Source organism: Talpa europaea (assembly GCF_964194135.1).
Source record: "Talpa europaea genome assembly, chromosome: 9".
Lineage (NCBI taxonomy): Eukaryota > Metazoa > Chordata > Mammalia > Eulipotyphla > Talpidae > Talpa > Talpa europaea.
The window spans coordinates 17,778,813-17,799,144 of NC_140076.1; the positions used below are offsets into that span (position 1 = coordinate 17,778,813).

The following is a 20,332-nucleotide window of genomic DNA, read 5'->3' on the forward strand; positions in this document are numbered from 1 at the left end:
CCTCAAGCCCTTCGCAAGCCCCACCCCTTCTTCCACCAGCCCATCAGGAGCCTCCTTCCTCCTGCCCATCTCACTTGAGGTCCTGAAGCCCCAGGCTGCTAGGAGGAAAGCGGGGTGGGGCTGGGAGTGAGGGCAGGAGTGGGAATGAGATGAGCTCCTAAGGGCACAGCCTGGGCAGACCTTGAGGGTGGGCAGAGATGAACTGGGGCCAGGCTCCCCCTTAGACCCAGTCCCAAGCCAGGGCTGGTGGGGCCGTCCCAGGCAGGGGACTGGGCAGAAGGGCGGTGCTGAGGCTACAGGGAGGCACTGTGGCTCCGCTAGGCATAGAACTCCTCCTGCTTGTCAGGCTTCTGGTACGTGACGCTCGCCTGCTTGGGCTCTTCCAGCGTATAGCTGCCCTCGTCCTTCTTCTTCATGCGGTAGATGAGCAGAGTGACCAGGAAGGCGGCGAAGAGGGCGCCCACCACCCCGCCCACAATCACAGCTGTGGAAGAAGAGGGCAGAGGTCACAGTCCAGAGGCAGGGAGGAACAATTCAGAGCCTCAGCAGAGGCCGGTAGAGCCCTGGGATCGGGGGGGCGGGGGGGCCAAGAGTGGGCAGAGGACTGGCAGTTCTGCATCTGAGACTGGGGGCGAAGTGGAGTCAATTCTAACATGACCAGCACTGGCTGCCATTCACAGGCCCTCGCTGCAGCCTGGCTCCCTTCCTGTGCCCTGGCACTAACTCATCAAATCCTCATACAGGACCTCATGCCACCTATGGTCCTCGTCAAACACAGGAGGCCGTCAGTCAGAAGATGATCCAGTGGTTTCTACACCATTAGAAAAGATTGTCAACGAAATTATGACACATCCCAACTACAGAAGAGTTAACAGATGTGCAGCGAGGACCGATTATGCGCAAAATGACTACCCCCATTCTACAGATGAGGAACAGGGAGTCTGGAGAGGTGAACGGCTTAACCCAGGACACACAGGTCCTAAGTGGGGAGCAGTGTTTGGACTATGAGTCCAGGGACTCTTCAAGGAAAGTGGCCAGGGCAGGTCTTCAGGAGCTAGGTCAAGGGTGGGGGTAGGTCAAGCCAAAGGATGGGGTCAGAGATTAGGATCCAGGGTGTGAGATCCAGAAGGAGTCAATGAGAGTGACCGGTAATCAAGGTCACAGTCTGAGGAGGGGTCAGAGGGCACTGAGGAAAGTGCTAGAAGTGCAAATGAAGTCAGGGTCAGTCTTGGGGTGGGGGAAGAGGAGAGGCAGAGGGTGGGCCCCAAGGGTGAGTTCCCAGCTTTCCCTTCCAGGAAGCCCACACCTTGACCTCCCTTCTGCGTTCCTAGAAGCCCAACTGAAGGTCAGCCCAGCTGCCTCCCTCTGCAGCCCTCCCAGATCCCTCTGGGCCCAGACCCCGAGTCTCACCTACGAGAACCTCCTTCCGCTCCAGGATGCTCTTCTGAGGCAGCTGAGCAGCCGAGCTGCCTGAGTCGATGGCATTGTCGAGGAGGCCCGGGCCTGGGGGGGCACCCTTGGGCAGCACTCCCGGTGGAGGTGAGGGCTTGGCTGTGGCTCCACCCACGGCCACCACCTCATTGGCTGTGTCTGGCTGTGTGGTTTCTTCCTCTGGTAGCTCAAAGTCCCCACTTGGACCCCCACTCACTGGCACCTCAGGTTCATCCCGGAACGTGGTCAGGAAGGACTCCGGAGTTGGGGTCTGTAAGGAGGGTAATATGAGCCCAGAAGCCGGATGCCAGCAGCCGCAGTCATGCAAGCAGCCCATAACCACCATTCGCCTTGCCCAGTGGGACCCATTCACCAAGCACTCACATGTGCCAGACACTGTGCTAAGCACATTCTGTATATTTTACCCTTACAACATCTCCATGAAGGAGGCACTGTCACCCCCAATTTACATAGTAGGACATGGACCAGAGGCAGGAAGTGACTTGCCCAAGAACAACCACTAGTAATTAACAGAAGCAGGACTGAAACTCGGATTATCCAACTTCATGCTCTGTATTTCTAACCAACCCTACACTGTTTCACCTGGTCAATTCCTGTCCGCATCCTGTCTCTAGCCTTGCTGCTCCAGACGACTTATTAATAAGCCTTGGGGGTTTTCCCTGAGAAGCTGTTTTGGGGCAGCTGTTATAACTTGGACCTATCCCCTGTCCACCTGGCTGTGGCAGGGATGAGTCCCTTAGCCTGGAGGGCATCCCAAGAACACCACTGCAGAGAATGATATCCCTTGGGGTCAGGTGTCCAAGGAACTAGCCCAATGACCCCAAATCTCAATGACTCCCACCGTGTGGAGGCAGAACCAGAGCTGGGATCAGGGCAGAGGTGTAGCTGGTGGGCCTGGTGTCTGGAGCGAGGAGAGGCCTGCACAGAAGCCACACCAGGAATCTGGGCACCAGGTCCCCCACTGTTTGCCTTCCCTGCTTGGCCAAGTTCTGTAGAAGACCAGGTGGTTCCCTCTGCTCAGCAGAGCCAAGGGCAGGGCCTGCTGGGGCTGACCAGGGAGAGGCGCCGCCGCGCCTGGCCCAAGACAGTTCCACAGCCTGAGAGACCCTTCTGTGAGGCCCAGCTGCAAAGGGCTCCACCCCCCAATCGATATCACCACGTCCCCATCTCACCCACTGTACCCAGCAGGGACCAGGTGACACCTCCCGTGTCTTTGATCCCATCCATACCTGACATTCTTGACCTCCTCAGTCTGGTCCCGTCTATCCCTAGCCCCCACCCATAAAACCCAATCACACACGCTCTGGCCTCTGGGGCCCACTGCTGGGTTCAAATCCTGACTCTGGCTGACCACAGTGGGCTGTGAAGCCTTGGGAAAGTGGCCTCCCTGCTGGCTCCCTGACCTCCCTCCTGCCCAGCGCTCTCCTCCCTGCCCCAGGCCCTCTGCTCTCACTGCCTGTCCTCTCCCAAACTGCTCACCTGAGCCACCTCTGTAGGTCCAGGGGCAGTGGTCCCCAGCGGCAGGGTGCTCTTCTCAGGGATGTCAGGCTCTTCGCTGGTAGCTGGTCTGGGCAGGGCTCTTGGCCTGGAGGTAGCTGTGCTCACCAGCTTGGGTGTTGGGGCCTCTGTGTCCAAGTTAGCCACTGTGGTGGGAGGCGAGGGTGCCGCTGGGGTGGTGGCCCGGGCTGTGGCTGCAGTGGTCAGGGGAAGAGGCAGAAGCCTCCACGTGCCGGTGGTCCTTATGACAGAGGTGGTGGCCGTGGTGGGGGCTGCCGCAGGGACACTGGGGGCAGCAGTGGCCACGGTGGCAGGCACTGTGGCCATGGTCGGGGCTCCTGTGGTCGTGGCAGCAGTGGTGGCCGTGGGAATGGAGATGGTGGTGGCTCTCTGGCTTGGCTCTTCTGCGACCTCTGTCACCACAGGGGGGCTGGTGGCTGGCTCCGGGGTGGGGCTCTCAGAGGGGAGTTCTTCAAACGGGGTGCCCACTGGTTGGATGTCCATGGTGGGCAGCACAGCAGGGGTGGTGGACACTGCCAGGGCCACGTCTGGGTTGAACCGCACAGCTGTTTCAATGCCTGACTCCTGCTCGAAGTCTGAGGAGATGGGGGAGAGGAACAAGCTAGAGAGTTGGGTGACTATGAGGGGCATGAAGTTCCCAGGCAAGGAATGGCCATTAAGATTGGGGGGCCCCACCCTTCACCTGTTACACCATTTCCCCAGGACAAGATGTGGTTACCAGGTGGCTAACGGCTGGTGAGTATTCCCCATCTGCTTTGCCTAGCCAAAAATTCCTAGGGCACCACCTCTTCCAGGAAGTCCTCCCTGACTATTCCAGCCTAGTCAGGCCTGGAGCTTCTCGCAGGTTGAATCCAGGCCATAAACTAAGGTCCTACTGGCTGTGAATCCTGCTGGATACTAGGACAGAGGAGGACGGGAACAGCAGGAGAGGGGCATCCTAGGAAAAGAGTCAGAGCTGGATGATTCTTCCCATGAGTACAGTGTGACAGGTACATGAAGGGCTCTCCTGGAGGCACAAGTAGAAGACTAGAGGGAGAAGCTGGGCCAGAAACCACCCCCCCCCCCCCCGCTCATTTCTATCACTGCCCTCACCCTGCCGCTGGCCGCAGCTGATTGGGCCAGAGGGAACCAATTGAGCCAATTTAATCAATCGTTTCTGCTGAAGACTTGCCGCTAAACTGAGACATGACTGCTAAGTTCCTCCCTCCGAGGGGTGGGAATGGTGTCAAAACTGTGTTCCCCACCCAGGTCAGAGGTGTGCAGGGAGGCCCTGGAAGTGCACAGAGACAGAGAAAGAGCTTGGGAGCTGAGGATGGTCTGTCCTTCTCCTGCTTAGCTCCCTGACCCTGCCCGAGCTCCCCAGGCCCATCAGCCCACCAGCTGTGGGGGTTTCTGCACCTGGTGATCAAAGCCTTGGGTGGAATATTGGAAGCAGAGGGCTTGGCAAGGGGGAGGGGAGGACTTACAGCCTGAGCCCGACCCCGAGTAGAGATCATCCAGTTCATCATCGGGGAAGGAGTCGTCGTCCCCAGAGCCTTCAAGGTCCACGGGCCTCTCAAAGTTCTCGCTGCGCCAGCGCTGAGTCTGGGGAGGATCAAATCAGAGACCCAGGGCTTGGCTTCTGAGGCCATCAGCCTGGACATGCCCAGAGGGATGACAGACACACCATAGGCCAAGACCACACAGGAATCACACTGGTGTGGCCTACATATGGCGAGCGGGGCCGGATCTCACAGGGACTGGGGTAGCGGCCCCATCTTCCTGCCCAACAGCCACCACTGGGGACCCTGGTCCATCCCCTGATCAGAACCGCCGGGTGGGAGAACCAGGTATAGAGCCAGATGCTGGATTTGAGTCCCAGCTTCATCACTTATGAAACAGGTGACCTGGGGTGTTACTGAGACTCTCCAGGCCTCAGTTTACTCACTACCATTAAGCAAACAGAACCGCCTGCCTGGGTGGCGGTGCAAGAATACACCAGCAAGGCCGAGCGCACTGGCACACAGCAGGTGCTCAGCACAGGCTGCATGCCTCCCTCGGTATGGTCAGTTCATCAGCCCCACAAACGGAGCACTAGACTCAGGCGAGGAGGGGTCATCAGCCCCAGGTCACCAGAGAGCACGTGACACATTGAGATTCAGACTCTGCTTGGGGCGCCCGAAGACTCACACCTCAAAACCCAGGCAGGGCAGTCAGACAGACATGATGTTGGGGAGGTCTGGGGCTCTGGAGAGGGAAGTAACTTGGATGAGAGGGGTGGCGAAAAGGAACAGAAGTGTGCAGGCACCCCCAAAACAAGAAGTCAGTTCCCTCCCCTCCCCTCCTCCCAAAGTATCCTGGCATGAACTCAGGGCCAGAATGCCACTTCCGCTCAGCCATGAAGTTCCCTGGCAGGTCAGGAAGGGGAGAGGAGCTTCTCCCAGGGTCCACCTCACCAGGCCCAAGAACCCCGTCTAGCCAGAACCTGGGAAGGATGGGAGCTGGGCTCCTGGGTTGAGACCGCCCCTCTCTACTGCACCCCTGGTGACAGCCAGCACTGGCCCCCCAAGAGGGGCAGGCTCACCCTGCTCCTCCTCATGCCTGTTTCCCAACTGAGCCCAGCCACAGTGCCCCCCAAGAATTTTCTGGAGGAAGGTGACACTGACTGCTGGTTTGAGCTGAACGATTAGCACCTGGCTCTTAAACAACTGAAAGAAAGAAAGGCATCTCAGACAGACAGACAGAACAAGCAAAGGCTCCAAAGTGAGGAAGTGTAGCCTGTGCTCTGGCCAGCCTTGCCTGCCCTCCAGCCTCATCCAGGGTCCCCCTGAACCTCCTCAATCACAGCACTAACAGTCACCCACCACAGCCACCCAGCCTCTCCGCCCCTACCCCAGGCCCCTTTCTGTTTCTGGAATATGTCTGACCTCCTCGCCTCTTTCACTCACGCTGTTCCCTCCACCAGGGCCACTCTCCCTCCCCACGCCCTCATCCTCCAACTCTCTTCCCATCGCCCTCCTACGTGGATCTGCCCTCCCACATGGATCTTCGGAGCATCTTGTTTCTGAATTCACATCCGTCATCCTGGTGAGCTGTGCCTGCTGGGCGTATACTGGTTCTGTGACTGCCCATCCCCTCCAAACCATGGCGGCAGGAGCAGGCTCGCCACAGTAAGTGTCCAGGAAGCATTCGTTAAAGCAAGGAGCTGGAAGGTGTGAATTATTCCTGCAGCAGAGGTAAGGCAGGGGGGCCGGGGCTGAGGCTGGGATGCCCCCATCTGTGTCTGGCGGATGACTTTGTCTTGGAAACTGATGATTTTTCATCCTGTGCATCAGAATATTGTAAAAGCTGAACTCCGCGCTTCAGCAAGTCTGAGACAGAGTCTGAGATTTGTCGTGGGGCACCACCGAAGGGGTGTGAGCAGGAGGGGCTGGGTCAGCATTGCATTCTGAGCTCCACTCAGCCTCCGCTAGGGTCCCTTCTGGAGTTCAGAGAGAGTTGGAGAGAGGATTCCAATCTTGGCTTCCCGCCCCCCAGCTTCAACCACCTGCTCCAGGCCAGTCAGGGCAGGAGGCCAGGGCAGAGAGCCAGGAGATCCACCCAGTCCCAGTCTCTCTCTCTCTCTCTCCCCCCGCGCCCCCCCAACACACTCTCTCACAGACACACTCTCTCTCTGTGTCTCTCTCTGTCTCTCTTTGTCTCTCTCTCTCTCTCCAAGTAATGAATTAATCAGTATTTACTTGGTACCCGTGAATCATGGAGAGGAACAATTAGTGTAATTGCTCCTGTGACTAATTGCTGGGTCTTCCTCCATTTTAGACATTCCATAAGCTCAAAGCAGCTATAGTCCAACTTTCCCCTGGTCCCATCTGCCCAGAACAAGTCCTTGGGACCTGGAGTGAGGGAGCTAGACGGTTCCCTGAATTCTGGCCTCCACAGCCTCGGCTGGCCAAGCCTGCATCTGTTGGAGACTTTCTGCTCAGTTCTCAGGCGGCAGCTAGAGAGACACGCGGCTCTGGCTCGGGGCCGCTCCGCAGGATGGGACGGAACAGGGGCCAGGGCCAGGCTCCTGTGCCTGGGCAGGGCCCCTTCAATGTCTTTCTTCCCTTCTAGGCACCAGGAAGTAGCAGAGGCCTTGAGCTGGGTGGAGGGGTTCTAAGAAATCGGTGGTCCCTGGGGACCCCCAAACTAGGGTAAAACAGGGGGGTTATAATAGGAAGTCCCCTCATGCTTCCTCAGGGATCAGTGCTACTGCCAATCCCTAATACCCTGCTCCCAGAAAAGCCTGCACAAATCCAAAGACCCTCCCCAAAGCTACACACCCTTGAAATGACACACCCAGAGACACAGAGAGAACAGACCCAGCACATACACTCACCTAAAGGCAGCCACAGAGAGGCGTCATGTGCCAGCACGCCTTTGGGTGCAAGGCGCATGCATGGGGTGGGGGGGGCAGGTGCTGGGTGGGGGCACACACTGCAGCTCTGAGGTTCAGAAACAAGCAGGGAGCTTCCTGTGAACCCATCAGCCTCCACTCAGGTAGCTCTCACCTAGATACTATTCATCCCTAGCGCAGTAGCCATTGACATGACAACCGTTACCATGACGACCATCTTCTCCATGCTAAAGACCAGGAGCTCCAGCTCCCCATAGAGATGGGGGGGGGGGCAGGAGAGGGAGAGATCAGGGAAGAACAGAGGGTAACAGGGATGGGGGAGCAGAGACACCGGATGAAGCAGCAGGGACAGAGCAAAGACAGGGGTGCAGAGGGGCCCAGAAGGGGACAGGGAGGGGAGTGCAGAGAGGACTCGGCGTGCAAGCAAAGGAGAGAAGGCGAGAGTGGGAGGCAGAGGGAGAGAATTCTCTCACATCTTAATTTAGCCTCATGTGCCTCAGACAAAGCTGGGGAAGGGGCCACTTCGGTGATTTTCCAAACCTCATCCAAGAGAACATTCTTTCCAAGTAATAAGCTGCCCCAAGATGGGCAGAGGAAGGGGTGACCAATAGCCCAGTCACCCCGAGCTCACCCTGGGAAGTTCAGTGGAAGCCCAGACACCTTTGACCTATGGGGGAGGAGTGGGGTGCAGGATGCCCAGTGCCGTCCCCCCAGCCACTAAGTGCCAGCTCTGGCACAGCTGGGGGACCAGGGCTCAGTGGGGTGCAGTCAGGATCTCTTCAGGGGGCTGGTAGCTGCAGGTCCCAAGGGGACGGAGTAGGCAGAGAAAAGGTGGGGGCAAGGAGTGAGGCCCAGAGGCAGCAGGGAAAGCCTCAGAAGTCACCAAGGGCCCTAGGAAGACAGTGATGAATAGCCTTTGACCCCCAAATGACCTGTCGTTTGCATAATCCCATGCATAATTAGCATAATTATTCAAGCCATTCCCTTAAAGGAGATCTGAATCCAAATGCCCCAGGACCTGCTGGTCGCCCCCTGAACTGATGATAGACACCTCCACACGCCCGACACACATGTCCTCGTGCACACACAACTCAGTACACACACAGCCACGTCCTCAAAACCACAGCACTGCACACACACCCCCCAGCCCAGTGACAGCCACACTGCCCACCTGTGTGGCCAGCTCAGCCCACAGAGCATCCGCCCCACCCAACCATCACTCTCACCCAGTACTACAGGCCTGGGTGCTTGCGCACTCTCTCTCACACACACACACACACACACACACACACACACTCACACACACACACACTCACATACACGTACCCTCACATAAGGTATTCACACATAACAGCACCCCTCTTCTCAGAACACACCCCACAGATGGCCTCAGCAAAATCTGGCACACATGTCACCACCACACACACACACGTGTGCCCCAAACAAGCACATGAACTAAATCACACACCGCTGCCCACATTCCCCGCCACAGGGACAGCCTCGGACTCCAACACACCCTCACTACTTGTAAACCCCCTTTTCTCAGAGCCATATCCCCCCAGACAGAAGGTGCAGCCGGGGGAGTGTGCTCACTACCCAGGCCTGAGCCTCTACTCTCCCCCCGCCACACCACCAAACCTGGGCGCAGACACCCCAGTGGAGGCTCCGGAGCAGCTGCTGGAGGTCTGAGCTCCCCATGGGAGTTGTGACAGCTCTCAGGGGGTTCAGGGACCTCCACCCACCACCACAACAGAGGGCCTGCCCCAGGTCAGGTGCGGGACACCCGTAATCTGCCCCACAGCTGCCCCGGGTTTCGGGCTCCCTGCTCATAGGTGTGGGCACTGGGCCGGGGTTTAGAACTGAGATGTAAGCTTAGTCCCTCAGTCCCTGGAACCCTTGCTCCAACATTCTGGGCTCCCCCCAAGCCACTGCTCATCCTGCACCTGTGACCCACAGCCCCCCACATGACCTCAGTTCAGAACTACCCAGTCATCCCTACGAGCCACCCACTCACCAGCAAAGGCGCACACGCCACCTGCTCCCAAATACCTACCCCCACTCCCCCCCGCACGCCGCCCACACGCCCTGATTAGGCACCACCGCTCCATACACGGCCCCGCTCTGCACAACCCACCAGCAGGCCCCCAACACCTGCACCCCAGCCCCCACGTGCACACTCTACCTCCTGAAACATAGCAGCATACACACGATGCAGGGTGAGCCAAGGCGCCCTTCCCCACAGCCTGACATAACCCCTGCCACCTCCCCAACACCCCCTTGCCAGCACCCCACCCTGAGCTGACCCACAGCTTTGCCCCAAAGAGACACCTGAGGCTCCCAACCCTGAAGGGACCAGAGGACCCAGCAGTGACCAGAGGGTGCCCCTAACTTGCCACCTACCACCAGATCCTCTTGTGGGGTTCCAGAGCAGCGAGCTGGACAAGGGTCCCATGGCACCGGATGTCAGGTAAGTGACCTCCACCTCCTCTCCCACTTACTCCAGATGCCGGGGCATCTCCTTCCAGCCCGCAGCTTCCTTCCAAGACCAGAAGTCTGGGGTCTCTCATGCCCACCCCCACAGTAGCCCTCCCAGAGAAACAGGATAGGAAAGATACATTCACAGGATGAATCAGCTCCTCCCCTTACTACCTGTCAGACACCAGAGCCCATGGAATCCCTGGGCACCTCAGTTTCCTCATCTGTAAAATGGGGGTGATGATGATGATGGCTCAGTGCTGTTATGAATATCAAATTAGGGGATGCAATGGGCTGAGCACAGGACTCAACACCGAAAGCTGAATAAATGTAGCCTTTCTTGTTAGTTATAAATACTTCTATAAGACAATTGCATTTAAGCTTCACCATCCCCATGAAGGAAGTGGTTTTGGGATGATTCCACTCAAGCTGCAGATGAGGCTATTAATGCCCAGAGAGGTTAAGTGGCCTTGCCAAGGCCACACAGCAGGGGAACGTGCAGAGACAAAGAGAGGCTGGATGAGGGGGAAGAAAGGACGAGTTGCAGAAACACACAGACACACAAATTAGGTCAGTTGGCAGGGGGCCAGGACCCAGCACCCCTGCACTGCCCTAATCATGCTGCAAAAGCTAAGAATAAAATCAAGTGTAATTAATTCTGCCCAAGCTTCCTTCCCCACATTAGCGAGACTCAAGTCCTACTCTCCAGGAGACTAGAGGCAGTGTGAGCAGGGGCTGGGAGCCCGGCTTTAGGTTCAGTCTTGGGATCAAGTCCAGCTCTGCTGACCTGCTGGGTGATACTGGGCAAGTTACTTGGCCTCTCTGAGTCCTGGTTAAGTGGGGACAATAATGATGTATAGTAAAGCACTGTGAGCATCTGTGAGATAATGCCCCAAAGTACCCCTGCTGCCCAGCAGTCAGCACTTCCCAGCACCCCTTGGCATTCCCCAAGCACATGCTTCCTCCTCAGGGCTCACCTGAAGGTTAAACTAGCCTGAGCAATCACCAAGTTCAACTCCCCCTTCTTACAGATCTGGACCCCAGGCCCACAGCGGGGAGAGACCGGCAATATCCCACCCTCTATAAGGGGCATGAGTGATGGAGAAATGACCTAACGGGTAGCACTCAGAGAGGGAAAGTGATTTGTCCAAAGACACACAGCAACTTAAGGACAGCTCCTGAAGTAGGGTAGTCTCAGCAGAACCCTCCGATCCCTCTAGGCTCTGTCCTTGCCAGTCCCCAAAAGCCTTCAGTGCTGTGAGAACCCAGTGCCCCTCACGCTCACCAGCTCCAACCCGGAGACCCAGAGTGTCACCGCAGGAATGTGGGCCAGGGCCAGGCTCTGGGCCGCAGGACGGCCAAGTGGCCACACAATGGAGCCTGGCCCAGTAAAGGGGCTGACTTGGTCGGTCTGGGTCTCCACCCCCTACCATCCACAGCTGCCCTGGCTGGGAACCCAGCCCCAGCCACATTCACTGGCTGCGGGGGGAGGGGGGAGGGGCGTGAGCACAGCATCTGCTGGGGAAGGGGCCAGAAGCCCAAGTCCAAAGAGCAGGAAGGCCTGGGGGAGGAGCAGAGCAAGAAGGACAGAGAAGGCCCAGGCCGACCTTGATAGTCCACCCCACCCACACACACAAAATCAGCAAAGCCACACACACATTGTCACTGAGAGACCCTCCGACGAGCCCACACTTCGCTTACACACTCACACGCTCCCACCATCCTTATTCTAAACACCCACCTCCAGATCTTCCATGAGAACACCCCAGAGAGCTCAAAGGGCAGGAGACAATCCTTGGGCCCATCCCACCTCGGCCAAATGCTCTGCCAAGGATATCCTGGCAGCAGAGCCCCCAGCTGCCCCTCCACCACCTTCTCCAGGGCCCGCCGCTGTGCTCCCACCCCACCCTCCCCGGAGCCCCCTCCTCCATACACACCCACCTGCCTTGACCCCATGGGAGGTTCCTGGCCCAGAAGAGCCCCTCCTCCCTCCTCCCCACTCACTGCTCCACATGTGGAATGAACAGTCCAGCTGACGCTCGACGCACTTTTCTGGTTCTGACACTCTGGGCGTCCAAGAATTCAGCCCTCGGGTCAAAGAATGCCAAGGCACGGTCATTTATAAAAGGGAAAAGTGGACATAACTGACATTCCCAGCTCCAGGGGCCTAGGGAGGGAGGCTCGGGACCAGTAGGCAGCTGTCAGGACGTGATCCTCACAATCCTCGCGCCTACCCAGGTAGACAGCCGTGCATAACAGGAGCCCTTTATTTTTCTTATTTCAAAGAATATCTGAGGACGTGGGGGGGATGGACACTTGGGCTGTCAGGAGGCACGCAGCCCCGGCCTGCCTCTCAGCACCTGGGTGGCTCTGGGCAGGCACTTAACTCCCTGCACCTGGTTCTCCTGGTAAATAAAGATAATAACACCGACCACATGGGGTTCCCTTGAAGAGACCCCACGTGCCTACACATTAATGAATTGCTCGATAAATACTGGCTATTAATACTATTATCATTATGACTAAAAAATAGGTTCCCCCCCAATTGAATTTGATCACATTTTAATTAACTCGCTACCAGACTGGATTTCCACACTGAATTCCACTAACAGTTATCAGAGGCGCTCTCTGGGCAGTGTGATTTCAGGCAGCTTGTCATTTTTTTCCTCAAAACCTTCCTGCCTTTTCCCAATTTTCTATGATAAACTCGGAGCTCTTTTATTATCAGAAATAACACATTCTTTCTGAGTCCCCATCTTGCCATTCTCATCTGCTAAACTCCCTGGCCCCAAATTCTGCTGACTGACACCCCATTGGGACTTCTGAGGAAACAGGGGCCAGCAGAAAGGAAATGAACACAAAAGCCTCAGAGGGAGCTGGCAGGGCCTGGCACCCCAGCGCCTCACTGCAGACAGGCTAGCCTGGCAGGCTCCCTCTTGGCACTGACCCCCAGACGCCTGGCCCGCCTGCCACTTTTCCACCAGCCCAGCTCCTGGCTGTCCCAGTTGCGGGTAGGGGGGAGGGCAGGCCAGTTACCCTACAGCTGCCCACTCTGTCACCTGCGCTGGGATGAAGGATGACAGCCCAGCCCCGGGAAGCCAGCCCCTCCTCGGGGTGGGGACCCCTCCATCACCACACCATCAGCACGAGCCACCTGCCCTCCAGCATCACCCTCTCGGCCACCCTGTCTCACACTGTTCATTTGTTCCTGTCCCCAAGATGTGTCTAAAAGCAAGGCCACCCACTGAGGCAAGGTCCCACTTCCAGCTCCCAGCTGCCCATGCCCAAGCCCCCCCACCCCCCACACTGAGGCCCTTTCGGTTCTGAGAGGGAGGACACTTGAAGATCTTGCACATGCTGTTCCTGCTTCCTGGAACACTTTTCTCCATCTCGGCCCGGCCAGCAGCTACTCAGATGGCTAGTCTGCTCAAGCAGTATTTACTAAGCACCTACTGTGTGCCAGCTGCTAGTCTAGACCAGTGGGTTCCCATGAGCAGCTGAACAGGTTATGCGTCATGAAGCCCAGTGAGCTCAAACAGCCTCCCCTTGCTGACCAGTCACCTGGCCCAATGTAGAAAGCCCTTCCTGGGGACGCTGCCTCCACCGTGCTGTCACTTACTGGGGGCGGGGGGGGTCACCAACCATGCGCTCATCTCTCCCTGGGCCCTTCTATGGGTCTCACTAATGCAACTCAGCCTCCCTGAGCAAGTACCACTGTCCCCTTTCACAGATGAGGTGATCAGGGCTGTGAGCCATCTGGGGAACACAGCAGGATGGCCTCCAGATGCTGGGCTCGGTGAACCCCTGAGAATGTAGGCAGAGCTCCAGCCTATACAACAGTCACTCACTAGGAAGTTTTCCAGAGGGGGTTTGGGCCTTTCGCTTACCATGAACAAGGGTCACAGCTCCCAAGAAGGAGCACCCACTACGTGCCAGGCCCTCCAGAAGTACACTGCCTCATTCTCTTTACAAACATCTTACCAGCAAGATAATACTCCCCATTTCACAGAGAGGCAAACCAAAATTCAGAGGGGTAAAGCACTGACCCAAATTCACACAGCACTGGGGCCAGGGTGGACCCCATAATTAGCTGCCCCCCAAGGACCATGCTCTTTATTCTGGGAGCATCCTTACCCCCAGGCCTCAACAGCCTCCCTCACTTGGAAGCTCCTCAAGCGTAGGGCAAGCATCAGCATCTACCCCCTCCACACACACACACACACACACACACACACTCTGCAGACAGACAGACAGTTGACTGAGTGCCTGGGAGTAAGGGGACATGCAGGACAAGCCACGACAGGTGGCCGACTCAGGGGAACAGCCACACCCACCACCCATGACTCACCAGCAGGTACCTCTGGGATTGAGTCCCCAGGCTCTGCAACCATCCCTACCAACAAACCCGCCAGGGCCCACCGCTCCTGGGCCCACAACTCTTCGAGGAGAAACTGAATGGGGCTGGATATTCCTTTCTGGCATCCCACCTCCAAGCAGAGGCCCTGGTCAAGTCCCTTCACCTCACAGGGCTTCAGGATGCCCTGCCATGAACAGGGGTGCCATCTGGGATATGCTGAGCAGCCACTAGACAGCAAGTGGGTGCTGGCACGTGGCACCGTGTCCCTGCTCAAAGGCCACCTCCTCAGAGAGGCCCTCCCTGACCACTAAACCCACCTAAACCCCACCACTGTCCTCAGGGCTCACCACTGCCTACCTGAAAATAGCTTGTTTATTTACTTCCTGTCTGTCTGTGTCCCTACCTATAGCTCCTGGGGGCAGTGACCGGGTCTTCTGGGTCTGTCCTGCTTTGCCAGGGCCCAGATTATTTCTGGAACAGTGGCACACATCACCCCCCCACAAATACCTCTGCCCCCAATCGCTGTGTGGCTTCAGACTGAGCCTCTGGCTCAGTCTCCCCATCTATAAAATCAGGAGGACTCCAACTGAGTCAGGAGGAGGGAAGAGAAACTGAGACCTATCTCAGCATTTTTTCCTAAAATGAGTATACAAATCATATGCAAAAATGTGCAGATCAGCAGGCTCCTCTATGGAGCCTACAATTCCAGCTATTCACACCCAGCCTGGGCCAGGAGGAAAATCGTATTTACTGAGCACCTACTCAGCACCCTTCTGACGGAGGCAGGTGAGACAGGCCCCCAGAGCTTCGGAGAGGCCAAGCAAGTTTGGTGGAGGTCACAGGGAACTGGGAGTCAGGATGGAGTTGAGGGGGGCAAGGCAAGTGGGAATGGGAGCTAAGGCCCCTGGTTGCCATGCCCTAAAGAAGGGCCAGGCGGAAAGGCACAGAGATCCTTGGCCTGATCTTGGGGGCCACCTGAAGCCAGGTGAGGGGGGCTCCAGAGACTGATAGGCTAAGCCCTAGTCCTACTCCAGGGAACCCAACAGACCTTGCTGGAGTGTGACCCCTGCAGCTGTCCTGGGACACTGCATGGCTCTGACAATCTCCCCAAAGCTTCCCAGGTACATGGCAGCATACATTGCCCAAACACAGCACTGGGGTGTGTGTGCATGTGTTTCCAAGCTCAGCTGCCTGAGGAGTTGGGCTGTGGTCCCCCTCCTGTCTGCGAGGCTATTTATAACCAGCAGGAACTCACATGCAATGGAGATGCATCCCCCTACCCCACCCCCCGCCCCGACTATCCCTCTGGCTCCTGAGCCACTCCACTTCAAGGCACAGAATGAGCCAGATTCAGAAGGCCTACATCACAGGGGCCTCTGGGGCCACCACCACCACCACCCAGATGGGAAACTAAGACAAAGAGCAAAGAAACAGACCAAAAAATTGGAGGTGAGACTAGCAGAGTTTCCAGAGATCTGCCTTAAGGCTGCCCTTGCTTCCAAGGCCACCGTCATTCCCAGGTGACACAGAGACACGGGTGGGTTGAACTGAACCCCAAGCCCGCACCTCATCTCCTGATTCCTGAAAGGTAGGCAGGGTCTTGCCATGAAAAGGGCCACTGAAGTCAGACTGCTTAGGCCAAATCCAAGCACTGGCTCTGTGACCCTGGGCAGGTAAGTCTACCTCTCTGAGCCTGTTTCTTTGTTATAAAATGGACAAAACAATAGCACCGACATTGGGAGGCTTACATGAGGTGTTGCAAATAAAGCTTTCGCCCCATAGCCTGGCCACTTCTCCATCAGGCGACCTTGGGACAAGCTCCCTGGCTTGAGCCTAAGTTCTCCCATTTGCAAATGGAACATCACCCAGGGGACCCGAGACCTGAAGCACAGGCTAGCACAGGTGGGTGGTCAGCATGCAGCTGCCTTTTTCTTTTCCTCTGCTCTCAGGGGACCCCTGTGATTCCTGACCATCCCCAGCTTCTCCGTTGACAACCTTTGTCTCCTGTCACTAGGCACCTGGCGGGCTTATAGATACTGTGCCACTGACTCTTCCAAACAGCTCTTTGAGAGATAAATTTTCTTCCCAGTTTTGCAGCAAGCACCCTGCCTCGTCAAAAATAGACATTCTGTAAATACCTGAGGGGTGAATGGCGGTAAGGATGGATGCAATTAGAAAGTCAGAAAATAACAAGTATTGGTGTGGATGTGGAGAAAACAGATCCCTTGAACACAACTGGTGGGAATGGAAAATGGTGCCGCCACTTTGGGAAGCAGGCAGTTCCTCCAAAGGTTAAACAGCTAGAATGATCCAGTCACTCTCCTCCAAGAGAAATGAAAATACATGTACACACACACACACACACACACACACACGCAACATTATCCATAAGATCCAAAAAGCAACATGAGAGTCTATCAGGTAATAAATGGATAAGATGTGGTATGCCCATACAATGGAATAGTATTCAACAACAACAAATGAAGTACTGACACATCCTACCACAATATTCCACTAAGGGAAAGGAGTTAGTCACAAAAGGCCACATATTGGGCCACATATTGTATGACTCCACTTATATGAAATGTTCAGGATAAACAAATTTGTAGCAGGTTGATTGTCTAGGACTGGGAAGTTGGGGAGAAATAGAAGTGACTGCTAATAGGTATAGGGTTTCTTTTGAGTGTGATAAAAACGTGTAGAAGTGGTGATGGTCACACAACTTTGTAAACACACTAAATTGAATTGGATGAACTATAAAAACTGAATTACACTCTTTAGAGGGGTGAATTATGTGGTAAGTGAAATCTCAATAAAGCTCTTGTTAAAAAAAATGAATGTATGCGAGATCAAGGATCAGAGAGGGTGAGAAACTTGCTTAGGGTCACACAGCAGAGCCTTCGGAGGAACTGCCTGCTTCCCAAAGTGGCGGCACCATTTTCCATTCCCACCAGTTGTGTTCAAGGGACCTGATTTCTCCACATCCACACCAACACTTGTTATTTTCTGACTTTCTAATTCAAATACTCAGGAGAGGTGAGCCGTATCCCTGCTCACCCCTTCTCCCAGCTACCCATCCCTCAATCTAGCCCAGGGGATGCCTCCTAGTTCCCACCTCCAGAAGAACAAACACTGACTCTGCAGACCACAGTGGGAGAGCAACAGCCTCCTCTGGGCTTGCCAATGTCCACTTTGTCAGGTGGGCCCACCTGAAGGGGCAGGTTTGGCCAGAGTATCTGCTCTCTCCACCCCAGCGTCTCTAGCTTTAGCCCTCAGTGACTCTGCTATGCCCCCACCACGAGGATAAGCCCCTGCCAGGGAAGGGGGCAGGCATGTCCGGGGCTCAGTGGTGAAGCACCTCTTGATGTGAAGACAAGTCTATCTATCCCCTGCACCGCCTCCCCCCGCTGCCTAGGGAAGTGATGAGGACACACATATCTCCACGGCCCACTCCTCACCCCCGCCCCACCTCTGCTTAGTTCCCAGGCACCAGCCTCCGCCCAGCCCAGCTGGCAGCCGTGAAGCCCCAGCCGGTTTCCGTTCCCCAGTCTCTGCAGAGAGGCCCCTCTGTCCCAAGGGCTGGGCTGAGGCACAAGCTGCCAGGCCTTGTAAGACAGGTGCTCAGTCCCCCAACACCCCTCCCAGACGGAATTAGATGTTAAGCCTGAACCCCTTAGTCTGCTGCCTCTAGTTCACCCCTGGCCCCTCATCTGGTCACTGAAAGGTGTGGGGAGTAGGGGGGGTGTGATCTCACAGCACTGCAAGGGGCACGAAGGATCCCGAGGAGAGGAAGCCAAGAACTTGACCCGATCCCTCAGCCCTCAATCCCAGCTACAGGGCACAGGGAGACCAAAAGCCCCAGAGCCTCTTCTGCTCTCCCCCAGCCCCCTGCAGGCCATTCCCAGCCACTGCCATGGGCGCTACCTTCCAGCAGAGTCCTCCCCAGAGCTCAGAGTCCTAACACCCACCGGTGACCTAGGGGCCCCGAAGGGGGAGGCGAGCCCTCCTCTCCTCGCACTTGACTTCGAAGTGACTTCCCTGAACAAACAGCGCTTTGGGTCTCAGCTGGCCTGTGGCCTGAGACTGCAGCAGGCGCAGCAGCAGCCCTGGGCTCCTGCCACCAGAGCCCCCCCACACACCCGCACACCCCTCCCTGTAGGGAGCCCCGCCAGGGGAACTCCAGCCCCCAGGCCGAAGCAGGGTCCCAGGAGGTCTGGGTAAGGAGTCCCAAGCGGCCCCGCCTGGGAACTGCAGCAGAGAGAGCCCGTCAGGAGAAGGGCCTGCCCTGGAAAAGCAGGGCGCAGAGCCAGACATCAGGAAAGAGGTGCCACTGCACCCCACAGTTACCACCATTGGTCACGAGTCATGGTGGGCTGCGTGGAGGCTGGTGCCTGGGAGCCAGCCGTGGGGCCCTAGGCCCCATGCCTACCGGGCAGCTGACAGGGAGGTCCAGTCAGAGCTGCTGTCCACACCACCCTCTCCCCACCATTTAGCACAGGGCCCCCTTAAAGACCCATACCTAACCCGGCCTGAGACAGAGGGAGGTGGGGGTGGGAGAGGGACGGGATGGGGGGACTCCGGGTACCGCGAGAGTGCCCTGGTAGTGTGGGCTGTCGCTCCCTCCACAGCAGGCTAGCGACAGTCCCGCCACCAGCTGTCCCCATCACCCAGCCCTCCCGCCAGGAGCACCCTCTCAAGACCTCAGCGCACGCCTCAGCACGAGCACTGCTGGCCCCGGGCAGGGCAGCTCTCCAGCTGCTGCAGCCACTCAGCAGCCCTGACCCCCACCCAGAACACGCCCGGGACATGGCAGCACCATCATCACCCTGTGTGCTTCCCCATGCCCCCGGGGCCCTGGCATTTGCAGCCCAGCTCAGCTTCATTCCTTGCTGGCAGCACCCCCACCCACCCACCCACCCTGCTTCCTGGGCATCACCAGGCCGGCCCCATTATCCCACTTAGTCCAAAGACCAGGTTCCCAGAGACCCCGGAAGCGCCCCTGCTGAAGACTCTGACTCAGGTCCCACACCGGGCAGGGGGCGACATGAAGGGGCTGCCTCCACAGCCTCTGACCTGGCACATACCTCGCCCTCCTCCCCAGCACGTTGGTACCCCAGGTGCGGTCAGTGACATGTAACAGAATCTCTGAAGGAACCCAAGTTTTAACTTGCAGTGTGCCCGGAGGTCAGACAGAAGACAAGGCCCCGGGTGCCCCCCGCTGTGCCCCCTCCCGCCCTTGCTTTAATCACCCCTAAGGAGCCAGATAACTAGCTGCCCCTCTGGCCTGGGCTCCCAGACTCTGGGATTAAGAGCTAGGATTAAGGACAGGCACAATTTCTGGCAGCTCTGAGTACTGGTGTGCACAAACTCGTGTGTGTGTGTGTGTGTGTGTGTGTGTGTGTGTGTACAGGTTGGCAGGGTCATGTGTGCAAGCACATTTAGAAGTATTTCTGGGTGCACTTGCAGGTACACCCTGCAGGACGTCTCAGGTGCCGTGTGGGTCGGTGTGCTGTGTGCGTGCACGGGCTCTGCATGTGGCATGAGGACACATGAGATGACACCTGCCTCTGGGTGCCCAAGTGTGTTCAGGTGTGCTCGGGTCTATCTCCGTGCAAGCATACGGGACACGGTGTGAGCTCAGGTCTGCACGCTCCTTCACGCACACAAATGGGCCCACACATTGTGCATTTTTATGCTGCACGTGTCCCGACCCTCCTGAGGTAGGGAGAGGGTCTCCCAACTGCCTCCACTATTCTCCCAGGAGCTGCTAATATCCACAGGCACCCACAGTATTGGGGGAGGCCATCTATGGCTAAGAAGGGGGGAGGGACAGCAGTGTGGGGACTCCTGATCCCATCTGGCCTGGCCTGGCCTCACACATGAACCACTCAAACAGCTGAAGACAAAGGAATGGGTTACAAAGGCACTTCCCTCCACAGATACCCAGATGACTCCATCACACGCATGCACACGCACTCACACGCATGCACACTCACACATCCACACACAAACCCCAACCCTACCCAGAGTCCTAAACTGAAATATAATCTTAGCTCCACATAGGAAAATGTTCCCCCTGGGCTTAACCACAACCTTGCAGAGCACCCCCAAACACTGAGCTGGAACCCCTCCTTCTGGGTCTGAGACAGTTCCCA

The 20,332-nt window shown here is 56.9% G+C and overlaps 1 protein-coding gene across 1 annotated transcript in view; it reads right to left on the bottom strand.

The window, feature by feature from the left end:
- Positions 1–317: 317 nt before the first annotated feature.
- Positions 318–20,332, bottom strand: part of SDC3 (syndecan 3) — a gene marked incomplete at its 3' end in the record, with an annotated part of 29,854 nt that continues 9,839 nt past the window's right edge. The window contains exons 2-5 of the mRNA XM_084243722.1: positions 4,437–4,554; positions 2,932–3,545; positions 1,411–1,702; positions 318–484 (exon numbers count right to left, since the gene is read on the bottom strand). Coding sequence (XP_084099848.1) covers positions 318–484; positions 1,411–1,702; positions 2,932–3,545; positions 4,437–4,554 — 1,191 coding nt within the window. The remainder of the gene's footprint in view (positions 485–1,410; positions 1,703–2,931; positions 3,546–4,436; positions 4,555–20,332) is intronic.